The 23,543-nt window shown below is 41.8% G+C and overlaps 1 protein-coding gene across 17 annotated transcripts in view; it reads right to left on the reverse strand.

Annotated features, from left to right (window-relative positions):
* Positions 1–23,543, reverse strand: part of LOC105495149 (FGGY carbohydrate kinase domain containing) — a 440,526-nt gene that overhangs the window by 4,678 nt on the left and 412,305 nt on the right. For 15 of the 17 annotated variants that reach the window (XM_071092359.1, XM_011764399.2, XM_071092363.1 and 12 more), the window contains one exon: positions 140–201. In XM_071092359.1, the coding sequence (XP_070948460.1) occupies positions 143–201 (59 nt within the window). In that variant the 3' untranslated portion in view covers positions 140–142. Of the gene's footprint in view, positions 1–139; positions 202–10,469; positions 10,652–23,543 lie in introns of those variants that run through there. The other 2 variants (XM_071092360.1, XM_071092356.1) reach the window with 2 other exon arrangements.

Here is a 23,543-nt window from a genome sequence, read left to right on the forward strand (position 1 = left end):
CTGGAACTTAGTTCTCTTAACCACTAAATGAAAGGACTGGATTAGTTGACCACCTGAGTTTATTCCAGATCTATAGTTGCATGTGTGTGTGTATGTGCTCAATTCTTTAGCACTGTACATATAAAAAGTACACACTTACTTTTTATCCTGTAGTCTCGGGAACACAACTTTCCCAACTTTGCTCATTTTTGCCATTGCTTCCTGTTAAATGGAAAACAATACAGACAGCTGAGTTGGAAAGCGAAATCCAAAGTGAGGCTTGTCACAGGCAAAACATTCTAGTTAGAATTTGCTTCCCTTTAAGATATTTGGTTAGTCCTCTTTTTGTTTTTTTAACTTATTTTTCTCTGGTAATAAGAATAAAACACAAAAATAAGAATAAAACACAGTGAACATTTAAAGTTTCAACTATGACCACACACACATCCTGCACTTAATAGATACTTGTATATTGAGGCCTCTGGGGCATAAACAACCCAGAAGGCAAAGCAGTTCTGTGACTGCCTCCAGGGGTGAGTGGGAAGAATTATTTCCCCTCCTCACTACCTGGACACAGGGCAGAAGAATGGAACATAACCAGCCGCTGAGTACATCGTCTACTTACCTAAAGATAGCAATCACTGAATGGAACTCACGTTGCACCTGTATACTTGAGGATAAAATATTTAAGACCTCATCAATTCAACTTCAGCTCTTTTCCCAGCAATCTCTGAAGTTGTGAGTACCTACTGAGACCTCTGGGCTGAGTCTAAGTGACTTGAGTTCTGGAATGTGACTTCAGGACATTCTTTTCTTTACAATGGGGCACTCAGGCAGATGACATGTTATAGCATCTGGGTGGACATGGTATGGTGTGTGCAGCATCAAGATTAACCATGGATTGTGCTGGCTCCCATATGAGCAGAAGAGTAAGGTTTTTTTAAGGAGTCTCTTAGGCTGTTAGGGCCATGAGAAAGTAAACTTTGGAGTCCAACAGACCTGGCTAGGGAAGATGGCAAGCAACAGTATGACAAAGCTCTACAGCATATGCTCAGTCTCAGGAATGGCTATTGAATTCCTATTGCTAAGGATGCAGTCATTCTGGGATCACATGTATACAACTTCTTACTCTACACATTTGTTAATCGCTTACTATGTACCAGACACTCTGCTAGGGATACAGATTTGCATACAACATACTCTTTATCCTGGAGAAACTTGCATACTAGTAAGGGAGGAAAAAATGTAAAAAAAAAAAAAAAAAAAAAAAAAAAAAAAAAAAAAAAAAAAAAAGGCTGAATACCATACAGAATATGAGAGCCCCTGGGTATCTTCAAAGCATTTCCAAGTGTTCCCCCTGACCATCTTTGCCACCTTACTGTGACTGATTGACCGATTTGCATGCCACTAATTTCCTTCTGCCACTTTGTATGTTTTCTGGTTTATGTGTTCATTGTCTGCCTTCTTCACTCCTTGCCCTAACCAGAATGTCAGCTGCACAGGGCAAGGACTTGTCTGTTTACTACTGAATCTCGACACCTGGAATATTCATAAAACACATTGCCTCCCTTTCATGTGCCAAGCATAACACTCAATCTACATGGAATACAGAGAAAGATTGTATGGGCCTTTCATCAAAAAGCTCACCATAGACTGGAAAAGACATTTAATGTGATCAAAATAGAGTGTGATAAATACTACGCTAGAAGCGGATAAACTTCTTTCAATAGTTATTCAAGGGTTAGGTAACCTGATGGTTCTTTCATCTGCTGGCTTACACGAATTTCCACTCCTGCTAGGTTGCTCTATGGACTCTTCCACGAGGATAGCATGTGCATTCTGAACTAGTCATCTAGCTTCCTAGCTCTCCATGGATTTCAATGTGCTGATTGGGAGATCAGAGATGCTAAGAGTAGCCAGCACACTGACAGCAGAAAGAAATGGCAGTCTTAAGTAGGCAGGAGATTTTTTTAAATGAAAAATTATTGACAAGGAAACCGTGGAGAAAGACAAAGACAAAAAGGGCTTACTGGAGTCATGTTGTGAAGGGCCAGATGGTCAAACACATCTTAGTGAAGCTACTGCCATCCCACTTAGCAGAGGTATGTTAAGAGCTCTGCTTGCCTCAGAACATTTTCCTTCATAGACGAAGTCCTGATTCCCTTAGAGCAAGCTTGGGTATTGTTGAGATCATCTCAGCAATCCCCATCATCAGCTCTGCCACTCATTCTTATTTTGTCCTCGTCTCTTCCTTGAGTTGTGCTCTGCTGTGCTTTAGGGAGGACCTCGCCTTCTATTACCAGCTCTGAATCTTCAAACTGCCCTCAGGGAATGCTCCTCCTGGCTGTGCTTTGGTCCCACACTTGAGACAACATTCCAGGATCGCCTTCATGGGTGGGATCCAGGAAACTTCTATTATAGAAGGTACTCCATAAATGTTATTTTCCTTCCCACTGCAACAGATGTGCACACAAATGGCAGACATCAGGGAATTCTTCCTTCCTTTCTCCACATTACCTTTGCTTGTTTTAAAAATAAATTGAGAAGCAAACATCAGCAAAAGAGATTTCAATGGTTTAAAAAGACGTTATGCTGTTTCTCAAAAAGTACAGATTTAAATGTTAAACTTAGCTCAGGTATCAGCTCTGCTGAGATTTTTTTCTGACTCATCCCCGCTGCCTGCCTCCCACCTATATTGAGTTATGTGCTCCAACAGCAACTTGTGCTTCCGTCTATCATAGCGTTTATGACATGGCACCATATTTTTTTGTTAACAGATCAGCCTCCCCAACTAGACTGTGAGCTCCTTAAAGCTGGAATTGTTATAATTATTTTCACTGCCAAACTCGGCATCTGGCATATCGTATGCACTCAGGGAATGTCTATGGAATGAATGAACTTAAGGATAATACACGTGACAGAATGTTAAAATGGAAGTTTTGACTGAGATCTAAAGATGACAGATATGAGATACCAAAGCAAACTGGAAACAGACCACCCTGAAGAATGTGCAAGAATGGTGCCTGAGGACCCATTAATCAACTCTTAAACCTTTCATCCACGTGGAAGTTCAGACAGAGATGGATTTTTAGGAAAGAGCTGTCGGTTTATTGCACATCAGGCCTCCTTCCAGGGTGAAGTATGAAGGAATCCTCTCCCTTCAGGAGTCAAGAGGACACAGACCAGCAGAGAATCTGCTGCATGTTCCTGAGGTTGTGGCACAATGGTGGCTTGTGAGTGACTCCTGTCTGGAAGAGACAGGCTGGCTGGCAGCTGCAGTTTAAAAGTGAAGTAGAGGTTACCCTGGGATCAACCAGCACTGCCAGAGTCTGTTCAGATCCCAAAGACAAAGGTTTCCCATAGACCCCAAGTGGCCCATGTGTGAGAGAGATGCCAGGGGTTCTTAGATCCTGTTCAACATGGCCGCCTAACAAGGTTGAGGAGTCTCCACAAAGAAGCATGAGGTTGGGCTGGGCGCAATGGTTCATGCATTTAATGCTGGCACTTTGGGAGGCCAAGGTGGGTACATCACTTGAGGTCTGGAGTTTGAGACCAGCCTGGCCAACATGGTGAAACCCCATCTCTCCAAAAATACAAAATTAGCCAAGTATGGTGGCATGTGCCTGTGGTCCCAGCTACTGGGGAGGCTGAGGCACAAGAATTGCTTGAACCTGGGAGGCAGAGGTTGCAGTGAGTCAAGACTGCACCACTGCACTCCAGCACTCTAGCCTGGGAGACAGAGCAAGACTCTATCTCAAAACAAAACCAAGCAAAAAACAAAACCAAAAAAAAAAAAAAAAAAAAAAGGCTAAGGATTCCTGAGGAATTAAGAGTAAGCAATTTATGAGAATAGAGAGGCATTAACTAAGACAAGAATATTTCAGGTGAGACGTTTTCAGAGGCAGAGGGTCTCCCCAAAAACCTATGATGTGCCTTATGAGAATCAGAGCTAGCTGTAAACACCTATAAGGCTAAGAGAGCATGAAGCCCATTATGACAGTACTGATCGGATAAGATTTTTTTTTTTTTTTTTGAGACGGAGTCTTGCTCTGTCACCCAGGCTGGAGTGCAGTGGCCGGATCTCAGCTCACTGCAAGCTCCGCCTCCCGGGTTTACGCCATTCTCCTGCCTCAGCCTCCTAAGTAGCTGGGACTACAGGCGCCCGCCACCTCGCCCGGCTAGTTTTTTTTTTTTTTTTTTTTTTTTGTATTTTTTAGTAGAGATGGGGTTTCACCGTGTTAGCCAGGATGGTCTCGATCTCCTGACCTCGTGATCCACCCATCTCGGCCTCCCAAAGTGCTGGGATTACAGGCGTGAGCCACCGCGCCCGGCTCGGATAAGATTTTCTTCCCTTATACTTTCTAACTTTTCTTCCCTCCTAACTTTTCTTCCCTTATACTTTCTAACCATTTCAGAGGAACAAGAAAAAAAGCTAATATGTTGGAGAGAAAGTGAATGAGGAAGAAAGCAGAATCTGATTAGGGCTACATCTCATTTTTGGCAGACCCCAGCTGGAAGAACTGGAAAACGTCTTACCTTTACCTTTACATATTCTTTGATACTTGAATTTCTGAATTTTGGCTACATCTCACAACTTAAAGGGACCATAAAGGTTATATTATCTAAGTGACTTTACATTTATCTAAAAAAGTAATGGAATCACCAAAATTTTTAACCAGGGCAGGGAAAAACTAGCTCTACTGCACAAATGTAAAGGGATAATGAGAATAGAAAATAAAGACATAATTTTTTATTCTATCTCAATAATCGTGTTTGTGCTACATAATTTTTTGTTTGCTCTACACAACTTGTTAAAAACAAGTTATATATGCATAATAAAGATTGGATCAGTACATATTAAAATGTTATCGGGTTGGATAGCATGGGTAACAATTTTTTTTTCTTATCAAGTTGCTTATTGTATTTTCCAAATTTTCTACGGTGGCACATATTAATTTTGTATTTGTAGGGAAAACATGTAATGCCGTATATGTGTATATATGTATATATTTAAAGTTATGCTTACAAAGGCAGTCAAAATGACTTGGGTTCACCTTCCCCTTTCCTGCAAGGCAGGGCTTATTATGGGTTCCTAACACAATATGGAGAATACCCTGAGAATCAGTGCTCTCATCAGAAATAGCACTGCTGAGTTTTCCAATTTCTCCAAATAATTAACACAAAACTGAAATCTCATGATCCCACTTGGCTGCAGTAAATCTGAATTTACCACAACATAACAATACGAATTTATTATGGAAATGCTGACACATGCTAAATATAGTCACCCCCCACAATATTTTTCTGTTCCAAAGGGTTTATTTGAAGTTGGCCTCCAAATTCATACTTTTTGTCAGCAGGCAGTAGCCGGACAATCTTAATTTGCAGCACGCTACGCTCTTTGTTTGAGAGTCTAGACAGCACAATGAATACAGTGACTTTTCTTTTTCCTTTTGCCCACACAATGAAAGCTTTTTAAAAACAAAATATTTTGTAAAATAGCATTTTAATCACTTCTTTTCTTTCTCTCTATAAGGCAGAGCTATAAATAAACCATGAAAGTTCACATTTGATCATCACTTCTGAAAGCAAGTGAAGGGTTTCTGTAGGAAAAAATAAGGGCCCTGTACCATGGTCATGAAAGACTGCATTCATGGGTTTGACCCTTCCCTGGTGTGTCGAGGCCGAGATACCAATCAGCACATACTGCTCACCGCTTCTCTTGTGGCAGCACTGGCAATAGCCAGGCCTGTGTATGGGCAGGGGAAACACCCAATTCTCACTTGTAATGACCTGGCTTGGGAGCTACCCAAGGGCTATAGGCCACGCTGGAGTGAGTTACCAGGGAAATGAGGTTAAAGGAAGGAACAGGCTCTTCAGTACCCTTGGAGAAGATGTCGATTCCATGAGTGGTAGACTTACTGATGTTGGCAATTTTGGGAGCAGGGGATCTAGTACCTTCTCCCCTACTCTGAGGAAGGGGAATAACGGCCTTCAGACTTTTGAGGAAGACTGTCAAGGAGTCTAGCCCAAGGTACCATAGGGCATTGCAAGCTGGGCAATTCCAGAGTCACCATCTATAGGGGAGAATAAAGCAGAACCAAGTGTTGTGGAAACGAGCTATATATGAACTCCCAGAAGGCAGGAATCACATCACTGTAGGCCTAATGTCTAGCACAGTCCTAGCACTTACAGGTGCTTGGTTAGTGTTTGCAGAGTTGCCAAAGGAAAAAGTGATGGCAGTGTTTCTTAAGTGGCATCCATACACTCCAGGGAATTCTCATTAAGATTCCAGAAGAAAATACTGGAAGCGCCATTTATATGATTTTTTTTTTAGTCTTAAGAAATTAATTACACTTTACCAGCATTTAATATATGGATTGTCAGTAGACAATTTATCAGTTTGGCCACAAATCAGTCAGTCACGAGTCACATAAGATGTGTGAGGTTCTTGTGAGGAGAGTGGGAGCTCTGCAACTCCAGGGATGGCCCTATGGCACTCCCTTATATGTCCTCAGCTTCCAGGATTGCTACATGTTGTCTTTTGCATGTTCCAGGTTAGTGATTAATAGGTATTGACTAGTTTAAGCTAACCCTCACAAAATGGGCAAGCAGCTAAAAAAGATTCAGTCAATGGATTGCAAGTGATGGAGATAATTATCACCAGTTCACCATTTGGATTCAAGTAAACAAGAAAATGGTGATGTTTTTACTCAGTACTAGCTTCTCACATTGTAAAGTAAAAACAATGAAGACCTAGTCAAACAAGACAAGGATTGGGAAAATAATCAAAATTATCAAGACTGCCTGAAATTTGGATACATAGGCACATACAGAATCATTTTTAAAATCATCAAAAATCATTTTTAAATTATTAGAAACACACCTGGTCATAGACTTATAGTGTATGTTTACATGTTGCTAATATTAGCATGAAGCCATCATGATAGGTAAACACATTGGAAATACTTTGGTTCAGCTATATTTCACTTGTTTTATAGAGTAAATAATCTATGAACACAGAATAGCATATCATGCTTTTTCATAAATAGGTTTTCATGTACTGAGGATGCATATTCAAAATTTATTTTAACTGATGGGGTATATGGTTAAAAAACACTGTGGTGTCTGTTGACTTACTGGCCAACTACCACTGCCATTGTCATTTTACTGGTTTAAGCTTTGTACTCTGTGCTGTGCTGATTATTTTAAGTCTATGACCTTTTTAACCCTCAAAATGACTTTAGGACACAGATCATCTATCCCTACTTTGTGAATAAAGGAACTGAAAATAGATAGAATATAAGTAATTTTCCCAAGGTCATAAAGTCATTATGTAGCAAAACCAGAATTCAAGCCCAGTTCTGACTCTAGGCCATTGCAAATCCTAAATTCGGACCCAATAGTACCATTCTCCCTGTCATGAAAACAGCCTGATTCTTGAGTGCCCTAGGCTGGAGTTCAAATCCTACTTCTGCTGCTTATTAGCGGGTGTGATCACCTGGAGTGAGAAGAGTGTGTGTGTATCAGTGAGATGCATCAATACAGTACACTGTACCTTTTTTCACAGATGCTGACACACAGCTCTAAAATTCAGGAATCTGCCTTCCTGAGGAACTCTGACTCATTTTACTGGAACAACAAGTTCACATGCTAATGTGTGGGCTGAGGCACATGACCCCTCCATAGAAAAACAGAAAATATATCAATGTGACTTTCCTTCAACAAGCATTAAGAAATGACTAGTTGTTCTTTTATTTATTTTGCTTTCTTTTCTTTTTGACCCAGTCATCTTTTGACCTGCACCTGGTATTCTGTGTAACCCCCATGAATTGGAGACAAAAATATCAATTGAGAAGCAGGAAGGGATGAGAGAAAAGAGAGTGGGAGAGGTCTTTATCGTGAATCGTGATATGAAAACTGGCACCTCATTTATAATTTTAAATACACAATCTATACACATTTACATATCTTTAGAGTGTGGACTATATGGGTGTATACTTTATCAAAATTCATCAAGCTGTACATTAATCTTTTTGTATTTCACCTTATGTGTACTATATCTCAATTTAAAGTTTGCAAAAGAAAAAAGAAAATGAGAAAAAAAGTGCATGTCAGTATATTTATATTTTATTTTATTTTCAATTACAAAAATGCCTACCAAATGAAAAAAAATTTTTGATGCTCAGTTCTCTAATTTTGACTCTAAAACGTACCTCAAATCGGTCTCTTGGTCATAAAGGAGGGGAGGAGTGGAAGCTTTATAATTCTGTAGGGAATGGAGACATTAGCAGAAAGATACTGGGTTTTAGAGATAAATGGGCTTGGGGTTGGATCCAGGCTCTGCTACTTATCAGATGTGTGAACCAAAGCTCAGTTTTCCTCTTTATTAAGTGAGAATAATAATATCTACTCAGTGTTGTTGAAAATTCCAGTATCCCATTCTCTGACCACCACTGCCTAACTGGTCTCTTGACTTCCACTTTGGTTTCCCTTATAGCAGTCAGGACCAGTCTAGGTGATTTTTCAGAAACAGAGAAAATAGAGTTCAGTGATTAAAATAATAGACTGACTGTTATAGTCAGTCTATTATTTCAAACTGGATTTTTGCATTTACTTGTAAAATCATGGGATAATTACTTAAATTCTTCATGCGTGTTGCCTCATCTGAAAACAGGGATAAAAGTATGTATTTCATAGGACTGCTGTGAGAAGTTCGTGAGTTATTTGAGGTAAAACACTTGAACAATGCCAGCATATAGTAAATGCTACATAAACTTTACATATTTATTATCCCATTAGCATGCAAGCACCATGTGGCCAGGAGTGTGTATTGGATTCATGTACCACACCAAGAACTGTGCCTGGCCAGAATAGTTAATCTATAAATATTTGTTAAATGAATCAATGAATGATTTTATCTCTCTGGGCTGTTTTTACCTACAACACTCCTGACACCAAATGTGTGGGTTTTCTCCTCACACTAACCAGTTCTCCAACTCTCAAGTCACCAACTGCATGATTTACAATTAAATTTGATTCAATTCTGATACTAACCCCAGGTAGTTAGTGTCAGACCGCACAGCTTCAGGGCTCAATCCAGCAAGACTGCCCACACTTCAGATGCCAATCACCAGTCCTAGGTCTCCTGTATTTCTGACCAACTGACCGCAAATTGGAGGTTTCCACAAACTCCAACCCCCAAGGCTTGACAATTTGCTGGAATCGGCTTATGGAGTTCCAGACAACGGTTGACTTACTATTACCAGTTTATTACAAAGGACACAATTCAGGAACAGCCAAATGGAAGAGACACATAGAGCTAGGTATGAGGGGAGGGAGGTGCAGTGGTGCAGTGAGCTTCCATGCCTCCTCCAGGCACACCATCCTCTCAATACCTCCCTGTGTTCACCAATCCAGAAGCTATCTAAACCCCATCATTTCGGGGTTTTTATGAAGGTTTCATTACTTAGGTATAATTGAGTAAATCATTGGCCATTGGTGTTTGACTCAATCTCTAGCCTCTTTCTCATTCTGGAAGGTCAGAGGAGGGGCTGAAAGTTCAACCCTCTAATCATGCCTTGGTCTTTCTGGTGACCAGTCCCCATCCTGATGCTACAGAGGGGCTCTCAGCCATCAGCCATCTAATTAACATACACATGGAGCTTAATCTAAGCTCCATGAAAGCGGAGTCCCTGGCTTTCCTTTCTTTGAAGTATCCCTAGCTTTTAGCAGAGATTCCAAGGATTTTAGAAGCTGTGTGCCAGGAACTAGGGACAAAGACCAATATTTATTTCTTAACACATCCTTGCAACAGGGTTCCATTGCTTTTTGAATAAAACTCAAATGTCATAGGGTGGACTAAAACTTCAGGATGGAGTTTGTGCCCATGTCTCCAGCCTCATCTCATGTCCTGCTTACTGGGCTGGCCATGCTGGGAACACACTGCTGCTGACTGAACATGCCAACCTTCTTCCTGCCCAAGGCCTTTCTGCCTCTCTCAGGAATGGTATTCTCCAGGATCTTTGACTATCTGGCTTTTTCCATATGATTTAGGTTCTCTTCAAACATAATATTGAAAAGACTGCCCTTGGCCACTCTTGGCAGAAGCAGTGCACCCTCCTAAATATCTATGACATCATCTCATTTTCTTTTCCTCATACCCCTTGATAGCACATCATCATCTGAAATTATACTTTTAATTGTTTATTGTCTACCTACTTCTCTGTGGTCCTCACCTCTGCTCTCCTCCCTCCTGAATCTAAGCTCCATGAAAGCAGAGTCCTTGGCTCTCCTTTCTTTGAAGTATCCCTAGCTTTTAGCAGGACATTGGTTAAATGTAAGGTGAAAGGGCAAGTTTATTGAATGCCTGTTTTACGCAAGGTACTGGTATATAGGTCTTGCCTCACTTGATCCTCACTAACAGTCTCTAAGGAAAAGTCTTATCTAAATTTACAATGAGGAAATAAAGGCTCAGAGAGGTTACGTACCTGCTTAAGCTAGTAAATGGCTAAGCCGGGATTTGAAACTTGCTTTAGCTCATGAATAAGACCAGGCCCATTCCTTAAGAAGCTCACAGTCAATAGGCAGATCTCCAGCTTTAGTTACTGACAATTTATCTTCTTCTGATGACTTTGGGGCCCTGTAAAGCCCTAAAAGCCTGCTTTCTTCACTGTCAAAGACAAATTCAATTATGGTCATTATATTGTGCTTACAAAGGCAGGAAGGTGGATTCACTGATGTATAGAAAGACTGTTCATATTAATTATTGAAACAAATAAAATTACTGCCAGCTGTATGACCCTGAGCAAGACCCTTCCCCTCCCTGAGACTCACTTTCTTTAACAGTAGAATGAGGGGGTTGAAGTAAATTATCTCTAAAGTCTTTGCCAGCTCTACAATCTGTTGGTTTTGTGCACATGTGGTTTTCTGATTAACTCTCAGTTGACAAGTTATTCCTTATTCCCCATAGTACATTCTATTAGGGTTCTGCTCAGCACACCCCGACAGAGAATATACCCACAGTGTTTTCCTAGCAAGGTAAAGTTTCATTCCAATTCAGTCACGGGCAAATACGGCACAGGGGAGTGGTTTTTATACTAGGTAAGGCCATCACCGTCTGTTGTGATACTCTGAGGTGGGGTCCTAATATATGGCCTGGCTGCAAAGGGGTTGGATCCAAACATGAATAGGGAGCAAATATTTATTCATCTACATGAGTTTGACTTGCTGCTTATGGATTTTCTCAAAGTAAAAATAGCAAGCTTCTTGCTAAAAGCATCAGACAGATGATAGGTTCCAAAATTGCAAGCCGTCACTCATTTAATAATCTATTGTTGACTGGAAAAAAACATGATCTTGCTGATATGTGAGGCTGAGAAGGTGTACAGTACTGCCGTGAGCTATAATTAAATAATAAGAATAACTCAATAACAATAATTATAATGGCAACTGATATTTATTGAGTACTTACTATGGCCTAGCACTATATTATTAACCATGTTACCTAATTTATATTCCCAGTTCAAAGACAAGGAAACATATGGCTTTGGAACCTATACTTTTAACCATTTGCTGTGAAACAAAGACTTCAGTGATGTACAGATCATAATCCAAACCCTAGTTCTGCCATGTAACATCCTGAATCTCAATTACCTCATTTTAAAAATGGAAATTTTAGGCTGGGTACAGTAACTCACACCTGTAATCCCAGCACTTTGGGAGGCTGAGGTGGGAGGATCACTTGAGACTAGGAGTTTGAAACCAGCCTGGGCAAGATAGGGAAACCCTATCTCAACAAAAACATAAAAATTAGCCAAGTGTGGTGGTGCGTGCTTGTAGGCCCAGCTACTCAGAAGGCTGACTGAGATGGGAGAATCCCTTGAGTCTGGGAGGTTGAGGCTGAAGTGAGCCTTGATTTTGCCACTGCACTCCAGCCTCGGCGACACAGTAAGATGCTGTCTCAAAAAAAAAGGGAAGTTTTAGTACCTATTTTTAGGCCTACTGGATGGACTAAATGCTTATTACTACCAACCTATCAACTGAAATAAACTTTATTTTCGGCCGGGTGCGGTGGCTCACGCCTGTAATCCCAGTACTTTGGGAGGCCGAGGTGGGCGGATCACGAGGTCAGGAGATCGAGACCATCCTGGCAAACACGTTGAAACCCTGTTTCTACTAAAAACACAAAAACATTAGCCAGGCGTGGTGGCGGGCGCCTATAGTCCCAGCTTCTGGGGAGGCTGAGGCAGGAGAATGGCATGAACCCAGGAGACGGCAGAGCTTGCAGTGAGCAGAGATCGTGCCACTGCACTCCAGCCTGGGCGACAGAGCGAGACTCCGTCTCAAAAAAAAAAAAAAAACATAACTTTATTTTCCCAGAAACTTTATCGAAAAGTAAGTGTTGCCATGTATGTATGTTTCAGGTGGGCTGGGGAAGGTGATAACTGTCATTATTCTCAGGCCTCCTCATTATCATTTCCAGACAAGTACTCCTCCAGTTGTAGGCAAAAAAGCTTGTTCCTCTGAGGTTTCTGCCACCTAATGATGGAGATACAATGACACGTCCCCTGCATCTCACTGCTGTCACTGTCAGCCTCTTGTTTCTGTCCCTATGTTAAATAAGGCTAAGGCTCCCAGATCACAAGCCTCCCTATCCACCTGGAGGTTTATCATTGTCCTGGACAACTTCAGCATCTGCTCATAAGACCCATCCAATGTTCCACTGTTATGGTTTCAAAATGTTTCCACCTCCGGGACATTCATCTCCATTTCACTTCAATACTCACTCCCACAGCCCCCTTGAGACTGCTATACTTATGAATATTACAATATACCAACTGCCACTTTCTGAATTCCAGTGCCCTTCAGTTCAATTCTTTAATGTACTCTATCATTCTTATCAAGTGTCCTTCTCTACCTTACAGCAACTTCCAGAATCTCCATCACTTCCTTTTCTTTCAATTCATATGCCCTGTCTGGCTCTAATTTCTTCCATAGCTAGCTTACAGTCCATCATCTTGTGTGCCATTTACCAACAAGAATTTGCAATATTCTCTTAACTGTCCAATTCAATAGCTACCTCCAGTCCACAGAAACATTTAGCCAGGATATGCTTCGCTGATGGCTATAAGGGACAAACTCTGCTTCGGAAGGAGCAGGCCAACGGGAGACTGCAACTCAAGAAAGTGAAATATCATGAAAGCCCTCAGGGTCTGAACACTTTTGAAATTTGCACTGCCGGCTTCAATGTTAATTCCTTCCCATGATGATCCTTTGGCCAGCAGATCAGAAACCAAATTGACAGCAAAGAATCAAAATGTGTGACAATATTAACATAATGAATAATGATTGAGCTGCAAGGGATGTTGGGTAGTCACTAGGCCAACTGCTCTGGGTTTAGGCAGGTGAATAATCGAAGCTAAGACGCAAGGAATCTATCCATCCATCTATCCCTCCATACTCTTTCAAGTTCCCTGCTTTTGGATCTCCAATTCTTCTAAGCAAGAGCCATTTTGGCAGTGGGGCCTAGACATTCTGGCCTATTCTTTGGAGCTGGCCTTAGACTGATTTACGATACAGAAACCCTCTAGCTAAGCCAGAATCCATTCCAAACCAACTTCCAGAGGAAAAAGACAAGCAAAGACGTTGAATCTGAAGCCTGGAGTTGGGAGGCCAATGATGGTACCAAAGTAAGAGAAGGGCTAGAAGCCAGGAGGATAGAGAGAGAGTGGAGGTCGGATGGATAGAGTGAGAGGTGTGGAATGCAGGTCCAAGGCAAATCACTGTGGTGCCCTTTTAAACTCTTTATGTGCTTATAATCTCTTCCGTGTTCCCAAAGCCCCCTGGTTTTCCTCTGTCTTATCATTCAGCACACAGTAGGATAAATGTCTGTTTTCCTATGTCTCCTCACTGGACTATGAGCTGTAAAAGGGTAGAGGACATTAACTTTCTCTGTCTTCCCCAAAATTGATATAAATAATGCAAAAATGCAATAAATACATGTTGAAAGAATTAAAGAATGAATAAGTAAATGGATTAATGAATTAATGAATGAATCAGGGGTAGTAGGATCCAGGATATCTGTATAAAGCAAGGTTAGGATCTCCTTCAGTTGTACTTTTTGGTATTTCCTGTCAGGTCAACACCTTCTTCATTATCAAATGTCAGATAGGATCACAGGCTCTAGACTGGCTAGATTAGAACTCTGACTCTTTCATTAGCTAACGGAATGGCTTGGGCCAGCCAGGCACAGTGACTCATGCCTGTAATCCCAGCACTTTGGAAGGCTGAGGTGGGAGGATCATCTAAGGTCAGGGGTTCGAGACCAGCCTGGCCAACATGGTGAAACCCTGTCTCTACTGAAAATACAAAAATTAGCTGGGTATGGTGGCAGGTACCTGTAATCCCAGCTACTTGGAAGGCTGAGGCAGAAGAATCGCTTGAACCCAGAAGGCAGAGGTTGCAGTGAGCTGAGATCGCGCCACTGCACTCCAGCCTGGATGACAGAGGGAGATTCTGTCTCAAACAAAACAGAATGGCTTGGGCCTTAACTAACCTCTTTCTCCCTCAATTTACTCATCTGTAAAATAGAAGTAATAAAAATAATTACGCATAAAGTTAAAAAAGAAATGCATACAAACCACTGAAATTAGTGCCAGTCACAAACTAATAGTTTCAAAAATGTGAGTTATTTTTATTCTAAAAATTATTACATCAATCTCCACCCCAGCACTACACAGGATCTTAGAATGTTCTCTTGAGTGATACTATTTAAAGACAGCACTTCCTAATCTTCTGCTGCATGTGACATGCTGCCTGGGCAGGGGAGTGATGAAGAACACAGAATGCAGGGACCATTCAACATTGAGTATCAGCTGATGCCTGTGGTTAATGAAGGGAAGGAAGATGAACAATGGGCAGAAAGGAGGCTGCGGGGAATAAAAGTTGTAGAAGCTTATTGGTTTGGAAACACAAAGTTTATTTTTGGGTTGTACTTCCAGTCCTTGTACTTAAAACAAACAAAGAAAACAACTATGTCAGCTGTGTTTACAAATAAGAACTTGCTCTGGCTTTTACAAGACACAGGGAATCCAGTCTGCTTCCTTCTGGTTACTATGTTATAGATAGGCATGTGATGTGCTGGAAAAAAAAAAAAAAAAAAAAACCTGATCTGGAAATTAGGAGGCTCCAGCCTGTATTCATCTTAGTCTGGGCTCTCTTGTTTTGAATAAGTTGCTTCCTTCCTTTGGATCCCAGTTTCCTCTTTCTCAAAATGGGAAATTTGAGCCAGATAATGTCATTTTTATTGTGCAACAAATACTTATTGAGTACTTATTGTGTGCAAGGCATTGTGCTACGCACTACAGATAGAGGAGGCAACCAGACAGCTCTGATCCCTGACCTTATGTAGTTTAGAGACTACTTGAGAAACACCGGTGATCATGGGACAGAGGAAGAAGAAGACAAAACTACTTTGGAAACTTATGGAACTAGCTGAAGGTTGACAAGGAGTTGGCTGGGTAAAGAAAGTTAATGAGGAGGGTTCCAAACTAAAGGAAATGCATATTTGAAGTCCTTAAGTAAAGATAACATGATACATTTAAAGGACCTAAAGAAGTCCAAGATGACTAGATAAAATGAGGGGAAAACATATAGGAGATGAAGCTATAGATGAAGGCAGGGGTCAGATTTTAGAGGGCCCTATAAATCATGTTAAAAGATTTTGAGTTATGCCAAAGTCAAGGAGAAGTCACTGGAGAGTTTTAAGCAAGAGTGATCTTATTCATGTTTGTTAAAGATCACTCTGGTTGACTTGCAGAGAATAAACTAAAGAATGGTAAAAGTGGAGGCAAGGAAACCATTCAAGAGTTCCTTGGAGCAGTCCAGGTGAGACACAAGGATGGTGATGGTAGAATTAAAGCAAAGTGGAAGAATTCAAGAGACATGAGATGTAATTTAGAAAGATACCATGAGAGACTGATGTGGAGCACAAAGACAGAGTGGGCTCAGAATGTCCTTGAGGTTCTGCCAGGAGTGAGTAAGGATACGTGGTGCCATGTATTGATAGTGCCATGTATGGGAACAGTGTCAATTTTGCAGGCAGAGGTGGAGATGGTGGGTTCAGATTTTAATATGTTTAGATTGAGAAGGCTGTGAACCCTTTAAGTGAAGATGTTATGTAGATAGATGTAGACCTGCTGGCATATAAATAGTAAATGAATCCTTAGAAGTAGATGAGATGGACAGATTTCTGTATAAGACTACCATATAATATTGGGGAGAGGAGAAAGGAAAACTAGCAAAGGAATTTGGACAGAAACATTCAGAACAGTGGGGGGGAAATCAAGAAAATATGTTGTCAGTGGAAGCATGTTTCAATGAAGGGAGTACTCTACTTTGCATAATGTTGCCAAGGATAAAGCTGAGTAGGGGTTGAAAAGCCCTTTGGGCTCAGCAATGCCTTGGCTCAGCACTAATGACTGAGGCAGCATGATTTTGGTGGAATTTCTGTAGTGGAAGGAAGATCTGCCTTGATTAAGGAGGCAAGGGTGGTGGTGAGAAAAATCATGATAGTGAGGATAGATAACTTAAAGCATTCTTGACCATGAGAGGCAATAACTAGGGGAGCTGATAGGCAGAAGAAGGGATTTCACTTTACTTTTTAAGATAGGGTTTTGCCCTGCCACCCAGGCTGGAGTGCAGTGGCATGATCATAGCGCACTGCAGCTTGAACTTCTGGGTTAAAGTGATTCTCTGGCCTCAGCCTCCTGAGCTGGGAGTACACATGTGCACCACAGCGCCTGGTTATTTATTTATTTATTTTTTGAGACAGAGTCTTACTCTGTCACCCAGGCTAGAGTGCAGTGGCACGATCTTAGCTCACTGCAAGCTCTGCCTCCCAGGTTCACACCATTCTCCTGCCTCAGCCTCCCGAGTAGCTGGGACTACAGGCACCCGCTACCACACCCAGCTAAATTTTTTGTATTTTTTTAGTAGAGACAGGGTTTCACCATGTTAGCCAGGATGGTCGCTATCTCCCGACCTCGTGATCCAGCTGCCTCAGCCTCCCAAAGTGCTGGGATTACAGGCGTGAGCCACCACGCCCGGCCCGCCTGGCTATTTTTAAAAAATTATTATTAGAGATAGGGTCTCACTATGTTACCCAGGCTGGTCTTGAATTTCTGGCCTCCAGCATTCTTCCTGCTTTAATTTGTTCTCGCACTGCTATAAAGAAATACCTGAGATTGGGTAATTTATGAAGAAAAGAGGTTTAATTGACCCATGGTTCTACAGGCTATTCAGGAAGCATAGCGGCTTCTGCTTCTGAGAAGGCCTCAGGAAACTTATAATCATGGAAGAAGTCAAGCATGTCTTACTTGGCTGGAGCAGGAGGAAGTAGAGGGAGGTACTACACACCTTCAAACACCTAGATCTCCTGAGAACTCACTATGTAGTACCAATGGGGGAATGGTGCTAAACCATTCATGAGCTCCACCCCCAAAATCCAACCATCTCCTACCAGGGCCCTCTTCCCTGGGAATTACAATTCAACATGAGATTTAGCCAGGGACACAGATCCAAACCTCCCGAAGTGCTGGGATTACAGGTGTGACCCACTGTGCCTAGCCAGGGATTTTATTTTTAAGATGAAAGGTTTATAGCAGCACTGTCCAACAGAAATAATATGGGTTACACAAGTAATTTTAAATTTTCTAGTACCCACTTAAAAAAGTAAAAGTGAACTGGTGAATTTAATTTTAATATCTTTTTATTTAACTTATTATACCCCAAATATTTCAAGTAACCCATACAAAAATTATTCATGAGATATTTTATATTCTTTTATTCATGGAAAATGTTTGAAATCTTATATATTGCAATTTGGACTAGCCACATCTCATGGGTTCAATAAATACATTTAATTAATGGCTACTGTTGGATAGCAAAGGTATAGAGCATGTTTAAATGTTGATGAGAAAGAGATAGTATTGAAGGAGAAGCTAAATATACAGAATGAGTGGATAATGAATTAAGTGGGTTGTTAGAGGCAGTGGGAGATGAAAGAGTATCTGATAATAAGTGGGCCATCTCTTTCATTGTAACAAATGTGAAGGAGAAAAAGACTGTATCTGGATATAAGCAGTGATGTGCTGATAAATAATCAATACTGATAAATAGTCAATAGAAAGCCCTAATTTTATCAATTGCCAATTTCTGTGTTGTAAATACTTCCATCTTGGCCAATTTCAAGCTATGAATGTGACGGAATGGATGTGAAGCTGGGAAGAGATGTGCACAATATGCTCTTGTGAGCAGGGCTGAGCCAGCGCCAGCTCACTACTGGATCTAAGCAAGTTGGAAGATTTAATGGCAGGTGTCTTTCTAATGGCTTTTCTCTTAGAAGTAGTTGGTGGCTAATAAAAAATAGGAGGTCATCTCTCTGAACATGAGAGGAAAGACGGGGATGGGAATTGGCAAGGTTTGATGATAGTCATTGTAGAAAATGGGAAATTGAGCCGAAGCGATATATTTATTCAGGTTCCTATTAGGAAACAGATGGACACTCACATTGGGTAACTGAAGTAAGCTTCAAAAAGAGTTCCTTTAAAAAGGTTTAGGAAAAGAAACAAGTACCTAATGATTAGCAACAGTAAGGAGCCATTACAACCTCTTGGCCTGAAGGAGCACAGGGAGGGAGGAGTGGTTCCCATCATACAGAAAATTGTAGGGAAAGGGCCACACACAGGAACTGTGCTCCACTGTAGGATGGTAGATGGATGCAGCTAACTTGTACCAATCCAGCAAGGAGAGTGCTGGGGGAATAAACACCTTCATTATACTCCAGGCTCCTGCTGGGGCTGCTCATTGGCCAAACCCAACTAGAAACCAGGGCTAAGAGAGACTGGTAACAATTAGTATAGAGTGGTAGAAGCCTGCCTCATGGTTGTATGGCTTTGATTTATAGTGTTCACAAAGTTGAATTCATCCTGGATTAAGATTTGCTAAAGAACAATGGGGAAAAAAACAGCCACGTGGAGATTGACCATGTGGAAAAAGAGAAGACGGGAAAGAGGATAGTGAAAAAAAAAAAAAAATTCTGAAAATAGCCCTTCCACATACATTTTAGAAAGAAGGAAACTAAAACTCAAAGCATAATGTCGCCTGCCCAGGAGAGCAAGTTTAGTTAGTGGTAGGGTTAGTAGACAGGTCTGTTTAGCTGGAAAGCATTTTCCACCTTACCTTCCCACCTGCAAGCAATGAATCGTTTGGTTGAAACCATTCTCCCCACTCCCCTGTACCCCTCACCACCTAGTGTCTGTGCTTGGGAGAGTAAAACTCAAAAGAACAAAATTTATTTCAATGAATATTTTTACATATGGCCAGATAGGTGAGGTGAGGCTGTGTTTGGTAGCCTGGGCAGGAAATGTTTGCTAGTTTATTTGCAGAAGCCAAACTTATCTCTACCAAGTAATTAAAAAATAATCTGTCAGGTTAGAGGCAAGGACAGAACAAGATACAGCTTTTATTTGGAGCTGAAGTATTATTGGAATTTTCTACCCCCAATATATAAACTCATGTATACTGAAAAGCAAATATTCACCAGCACTGCCTTCATTACTGGTGCTTATGGCAAATGTACAAGCTAAGAGGTGGATGAGGAATGTGCAAGGGTGTCTTTTGTGAAATAAAGGTGAAGTCAAGTTTTCAGGAATGCTCTGTTCCCCACTCCATGTCTGTTCTGGTCTCCCTTCAAGGCAATACTTGACCAAGTGACCTTCTTATTTAGGTCCAGTGGTTTGGGCAGGAAAGGTAGAGAGACTGTGCCTGGCTTCCCCTGTGTCTGGTACTGAAATCAGAGCTACGAAGCTGGGAATGGACAAAGAAGAACCAGCCAAAGCTAGGATGGCATTCCTGTGGTATGACCTTGGGGCCTAATCTCTCTTAACCCATTTATGAAATTTCCTCATTTACAAAATTTGGCCAATACTTAATGGGTAATTGTGAGGATTATATAAGGCCAAGAATACAAAGCTCTGGGCACATGTGAGTGCCCAGCAAAAGTGTATTCTTGCCACATTCCTGTTGCTCTCTGGTCCTAGTACTTTGATTTAACTATTTCTTTCATTTCCCAGAATAACCAATTTCTTCTGACATGGGATTCCATTCACAGAAGATAGCAGGGGTTTTCCTACAGCTTCCCAATCATGATTATTCTAGTTTTGTTTTGTTTTATTTGGTCACTTTTGGGCCTTGGTGACTCCAGGTGGCCATTCTGGGGAAACCACAGGATTTTGGATCATGGTTTTTTCCCCCCCATCTTTGAGTAAACACCAAAAGCTTTCTTTACCTTTTATTCCAACTCTCGTTTGCCATCTGGTGCCTGGTTTGGCTGCATCTGTGTTTACTTAATGACTTTAGGCGAAGGCTGAGTTTACATACGGGAAGAATGAGAGAGCTTTGCTGATTCCTTCCATATGTTCATTTATTCATATATTATGATTTTTGTAATCTCACCAGCATAGATCTCTTCAGACAATCCTTACTCTGTTCTCTGGAGACCTGCTTCTTTGTGTTTGCAGCTGGGAGTTTCTGTGAGAACGTTTTTTCAATGCCTATTACCTTTAGCACAGCTCAGTGAGGCTTTTAGATGGGCACAAAATTAATGTTCTTGAAGGTTCCTCTTTTTGAATAGGGAGGCTTATTTGACTTGGTTGATTCTGAGGACTCAGAAGACCTGGGTTCTAGGCTCTTCTCTTACTTCGTAAATGGTATGAATTCAGACAAGTTTTATAACCACTCTGGTCCTCAGTTTGCTCTCACCCCCATGATTCAATTACTTCCCACCAGGTCCCTCCCACAACATGGGGAAATTCAAGGTAAGATGTGGGTGGGGACACAGTCAAACAGTATCATTCTGCCCCTGGCCCTTCCCAAATCACATGTCCTCACATTTCAAAACTAATCATGCCTTCCCAAAAGTCCCTCAAAGTCTTAACTTGTTTTGGCATTAACTCAAAAGTGCACAGTCCAACATCACCTCTGAGACAAAGGCAAGTCCCTTCTGCCTATGAGCCTGTAAAATCAAAAGCAAGTTAGTTACTTCCTAGATACAATGGGGGTGCAGGCATTGGGTAAATACAGCCATTCCAAATGGGAGAAATTGGCCAAAACAAAGGGGCTACAGACCCCATGCTAGTCCCAAATCCAGTGAGGCAGTCAAATCTTAAAACTACAAAATGAGCTCCTTTGACTCCATGTCTCACATCCAGGTCACACTGATATAAGAGGTAGGTTCCCATGGTCTTGGGCAGCTCTGCCCCTGTGGCTCTGCAGGGTACAACCTCCCTCCCAGCTGCTTTCACGGGCTGATGTTGAGTGTTTACAGATTTTTCAGGCACATGGTGCAAGCTGTCAGTGGATCTACCATTCTGGGGTCTGGAGGTCAGTGGCCCTCTTTTCACAGCTCCACTAGTCGGTGCCCCAGTAGGGACTCTGTGCTGGGGCTCTGACCCCACATTTCCCTTCCACACTGCCCTAGCAGAGGTTCTCCAAGAGGACCCCACCCCTGCAGCAAACTTCTGCCTGGACATCCAGGCATTTCCATGCATCCACTGAAATCTAGGCAGAGGTTCCTAAACCCCAGTTCTTGACTTCTGTGCACTTGCCAGCTCAACATCATGTGGAAGCTGCCAAGGCTTGAGGCTTCCACCCTCAGAAGCCATGGCCTGAGCTCTATGTTGGCCCCTTTCAGCCACGGCCGGAGCAGCTGGGACTCAGGGCACCAAGTCTTGAGGCTACACAGAGCAGGAGGACTCTGGGCTCTGCCTATGAAACCACTTTTTCCTCCTAGGCCTCCAGGCCCATGATGGGAGGGGGTGCCATGAAGACCTCTGACATGGTCTGGAGATATTTACCCCATTGTCTTGGGGATTAACATTCAGCTCCTTGTTACTTATGCAAATTTCTGCAGCTGGCTTGACTTCCTCTTCAGAAAACAGGATTTTCTTTTCTACTGCATTGTCAGGCTGCAAATTTTGCAAACTTTTATGTTCTGTTTTCTTTTTGAAACTGAATGCCATCAATAGCACCCAAGTCACCTCTTGAATGCTTTGCTGCTTAGAAATTTCTTCTACCAGATACCCTAAATCATCTCTCTCAAGTTCTAAGTTCCACAAATATCTAGGGCTTGGGCAAAATGCTGCTAGTCTCTTTGCTAAAACATAACAAGGGTCACCTTTGCTCCAGTTCCCAACAAGTTCCTCTTTTCCATCTGAGACCACTTCAGCGTGAACTTTATTGTTGACATCACCATCAGGATTTTGGGCAAAGCCATTCAAGGAGTCTCCAGGGAGTTCCAAATTTTCCCACATTTTCCTGTCTTCTGAGCCCTCCAAACTGTTCCAACCTCTGCCTGTTACCAGGTTCCAAAGTCACTTCCACATTTGTGGGTATCGTTTCAGCACTGCCCCATTCCCGCTACCAATTCACTATTTTCATGCTGCTGATAAAGATATATCCGGAACTGGGCAATTTACAAAAGAAAGAGGTTTAATTGGACTCACAGTTTCACATGGCTGTGAGGCCTCACAATCATGGCAGAAGGCAAGGAGGAGCAAGTCACACCTTACATGGATGGCAGCAGGCAAAAAAAGAGAGAGAGCTTGTGCAGGGAAATTCCCCCTATAATACTGTCAGGTCTTGTGAGAGCTATCAGTTATCATGAGAACAGCATGGGAAAGAACTGCCCCCATGATTCAGTTACCTCCCACTGGGTCTTTCCCACAACATGGAGGAACTCAAAATGAGATGTGGGTGGGGACACAGCCAAACCATATCAGGGTGTAAGGTCTCAGGGTGTGTGCTTTCCCTTTTCCCAGCTCCTGAGAACAGTATATTTAGGGGGAAAAGAATCTAAGAAAGGAGTTCCATCTCCTGCATAATGCATAAATAAAAGAGATGATATTTAAAATGTCATTTTGATTTATTTTTCTACAGTACAGTTGAGACTGTACTATAGAGAAGTACTATAGACTGTACTATAGAGAAGATCACAATATCACCTGGTGTCAAAGCGAGGACTAGAACTTGGGCCTCCTGACTCCTAGGCTGCAAATCTTCCTCATGAGCTAAAGAGGTTGGGGAAAAATGGAAGGCTGGATGGGGTTCACTGGGGACAAGATGTTAACTAAAGGAGGAAGCAGGCCTAAACCTCTTGCCTCAGAGGGCTTGTCTGTGGAAAAGGCATTCTCAAGGGGGCCAAGACATGTGTGCAGTGAGTGGGGTGGGGTTGGAGATGGGGAGAGTGAAGGTTTTTGTGTGCGTATGTGTGTGTGAACGTCCTCACATCACTGTGAGAGGTCTTCCCGTCCCTCTCTCTGCCTCTGTCCACCACCACTTGGTCTTTGTGTCTTGGAGAGTGAAATTCAGAGGAACAAAAATTCTTTTAAGGTTTTTGAATATGACCAGATAGATAAGGCAAGGCTGTGTTTAATAACCTGGGCAGGAATCTTTGCTAGTTTATTTGCAGAAGCCAAACTTATGTCTGTCAGGTAATTACAAAA

Source organism: Macaca nemestrina, chromosome 1 (assembly GCF_043159975.1).
Source record: "Macaca nemestrina isolate mMacNem1 chromosome 1, mMacNem.hap1, whole genome shotgun sequence".
Classification (NCBI taxonomy): Eukaryota; Metazoa; Chordata; class Mammalia; order Primates; family Cercopithecidae; genus Macaca; species Macaca nemestrina.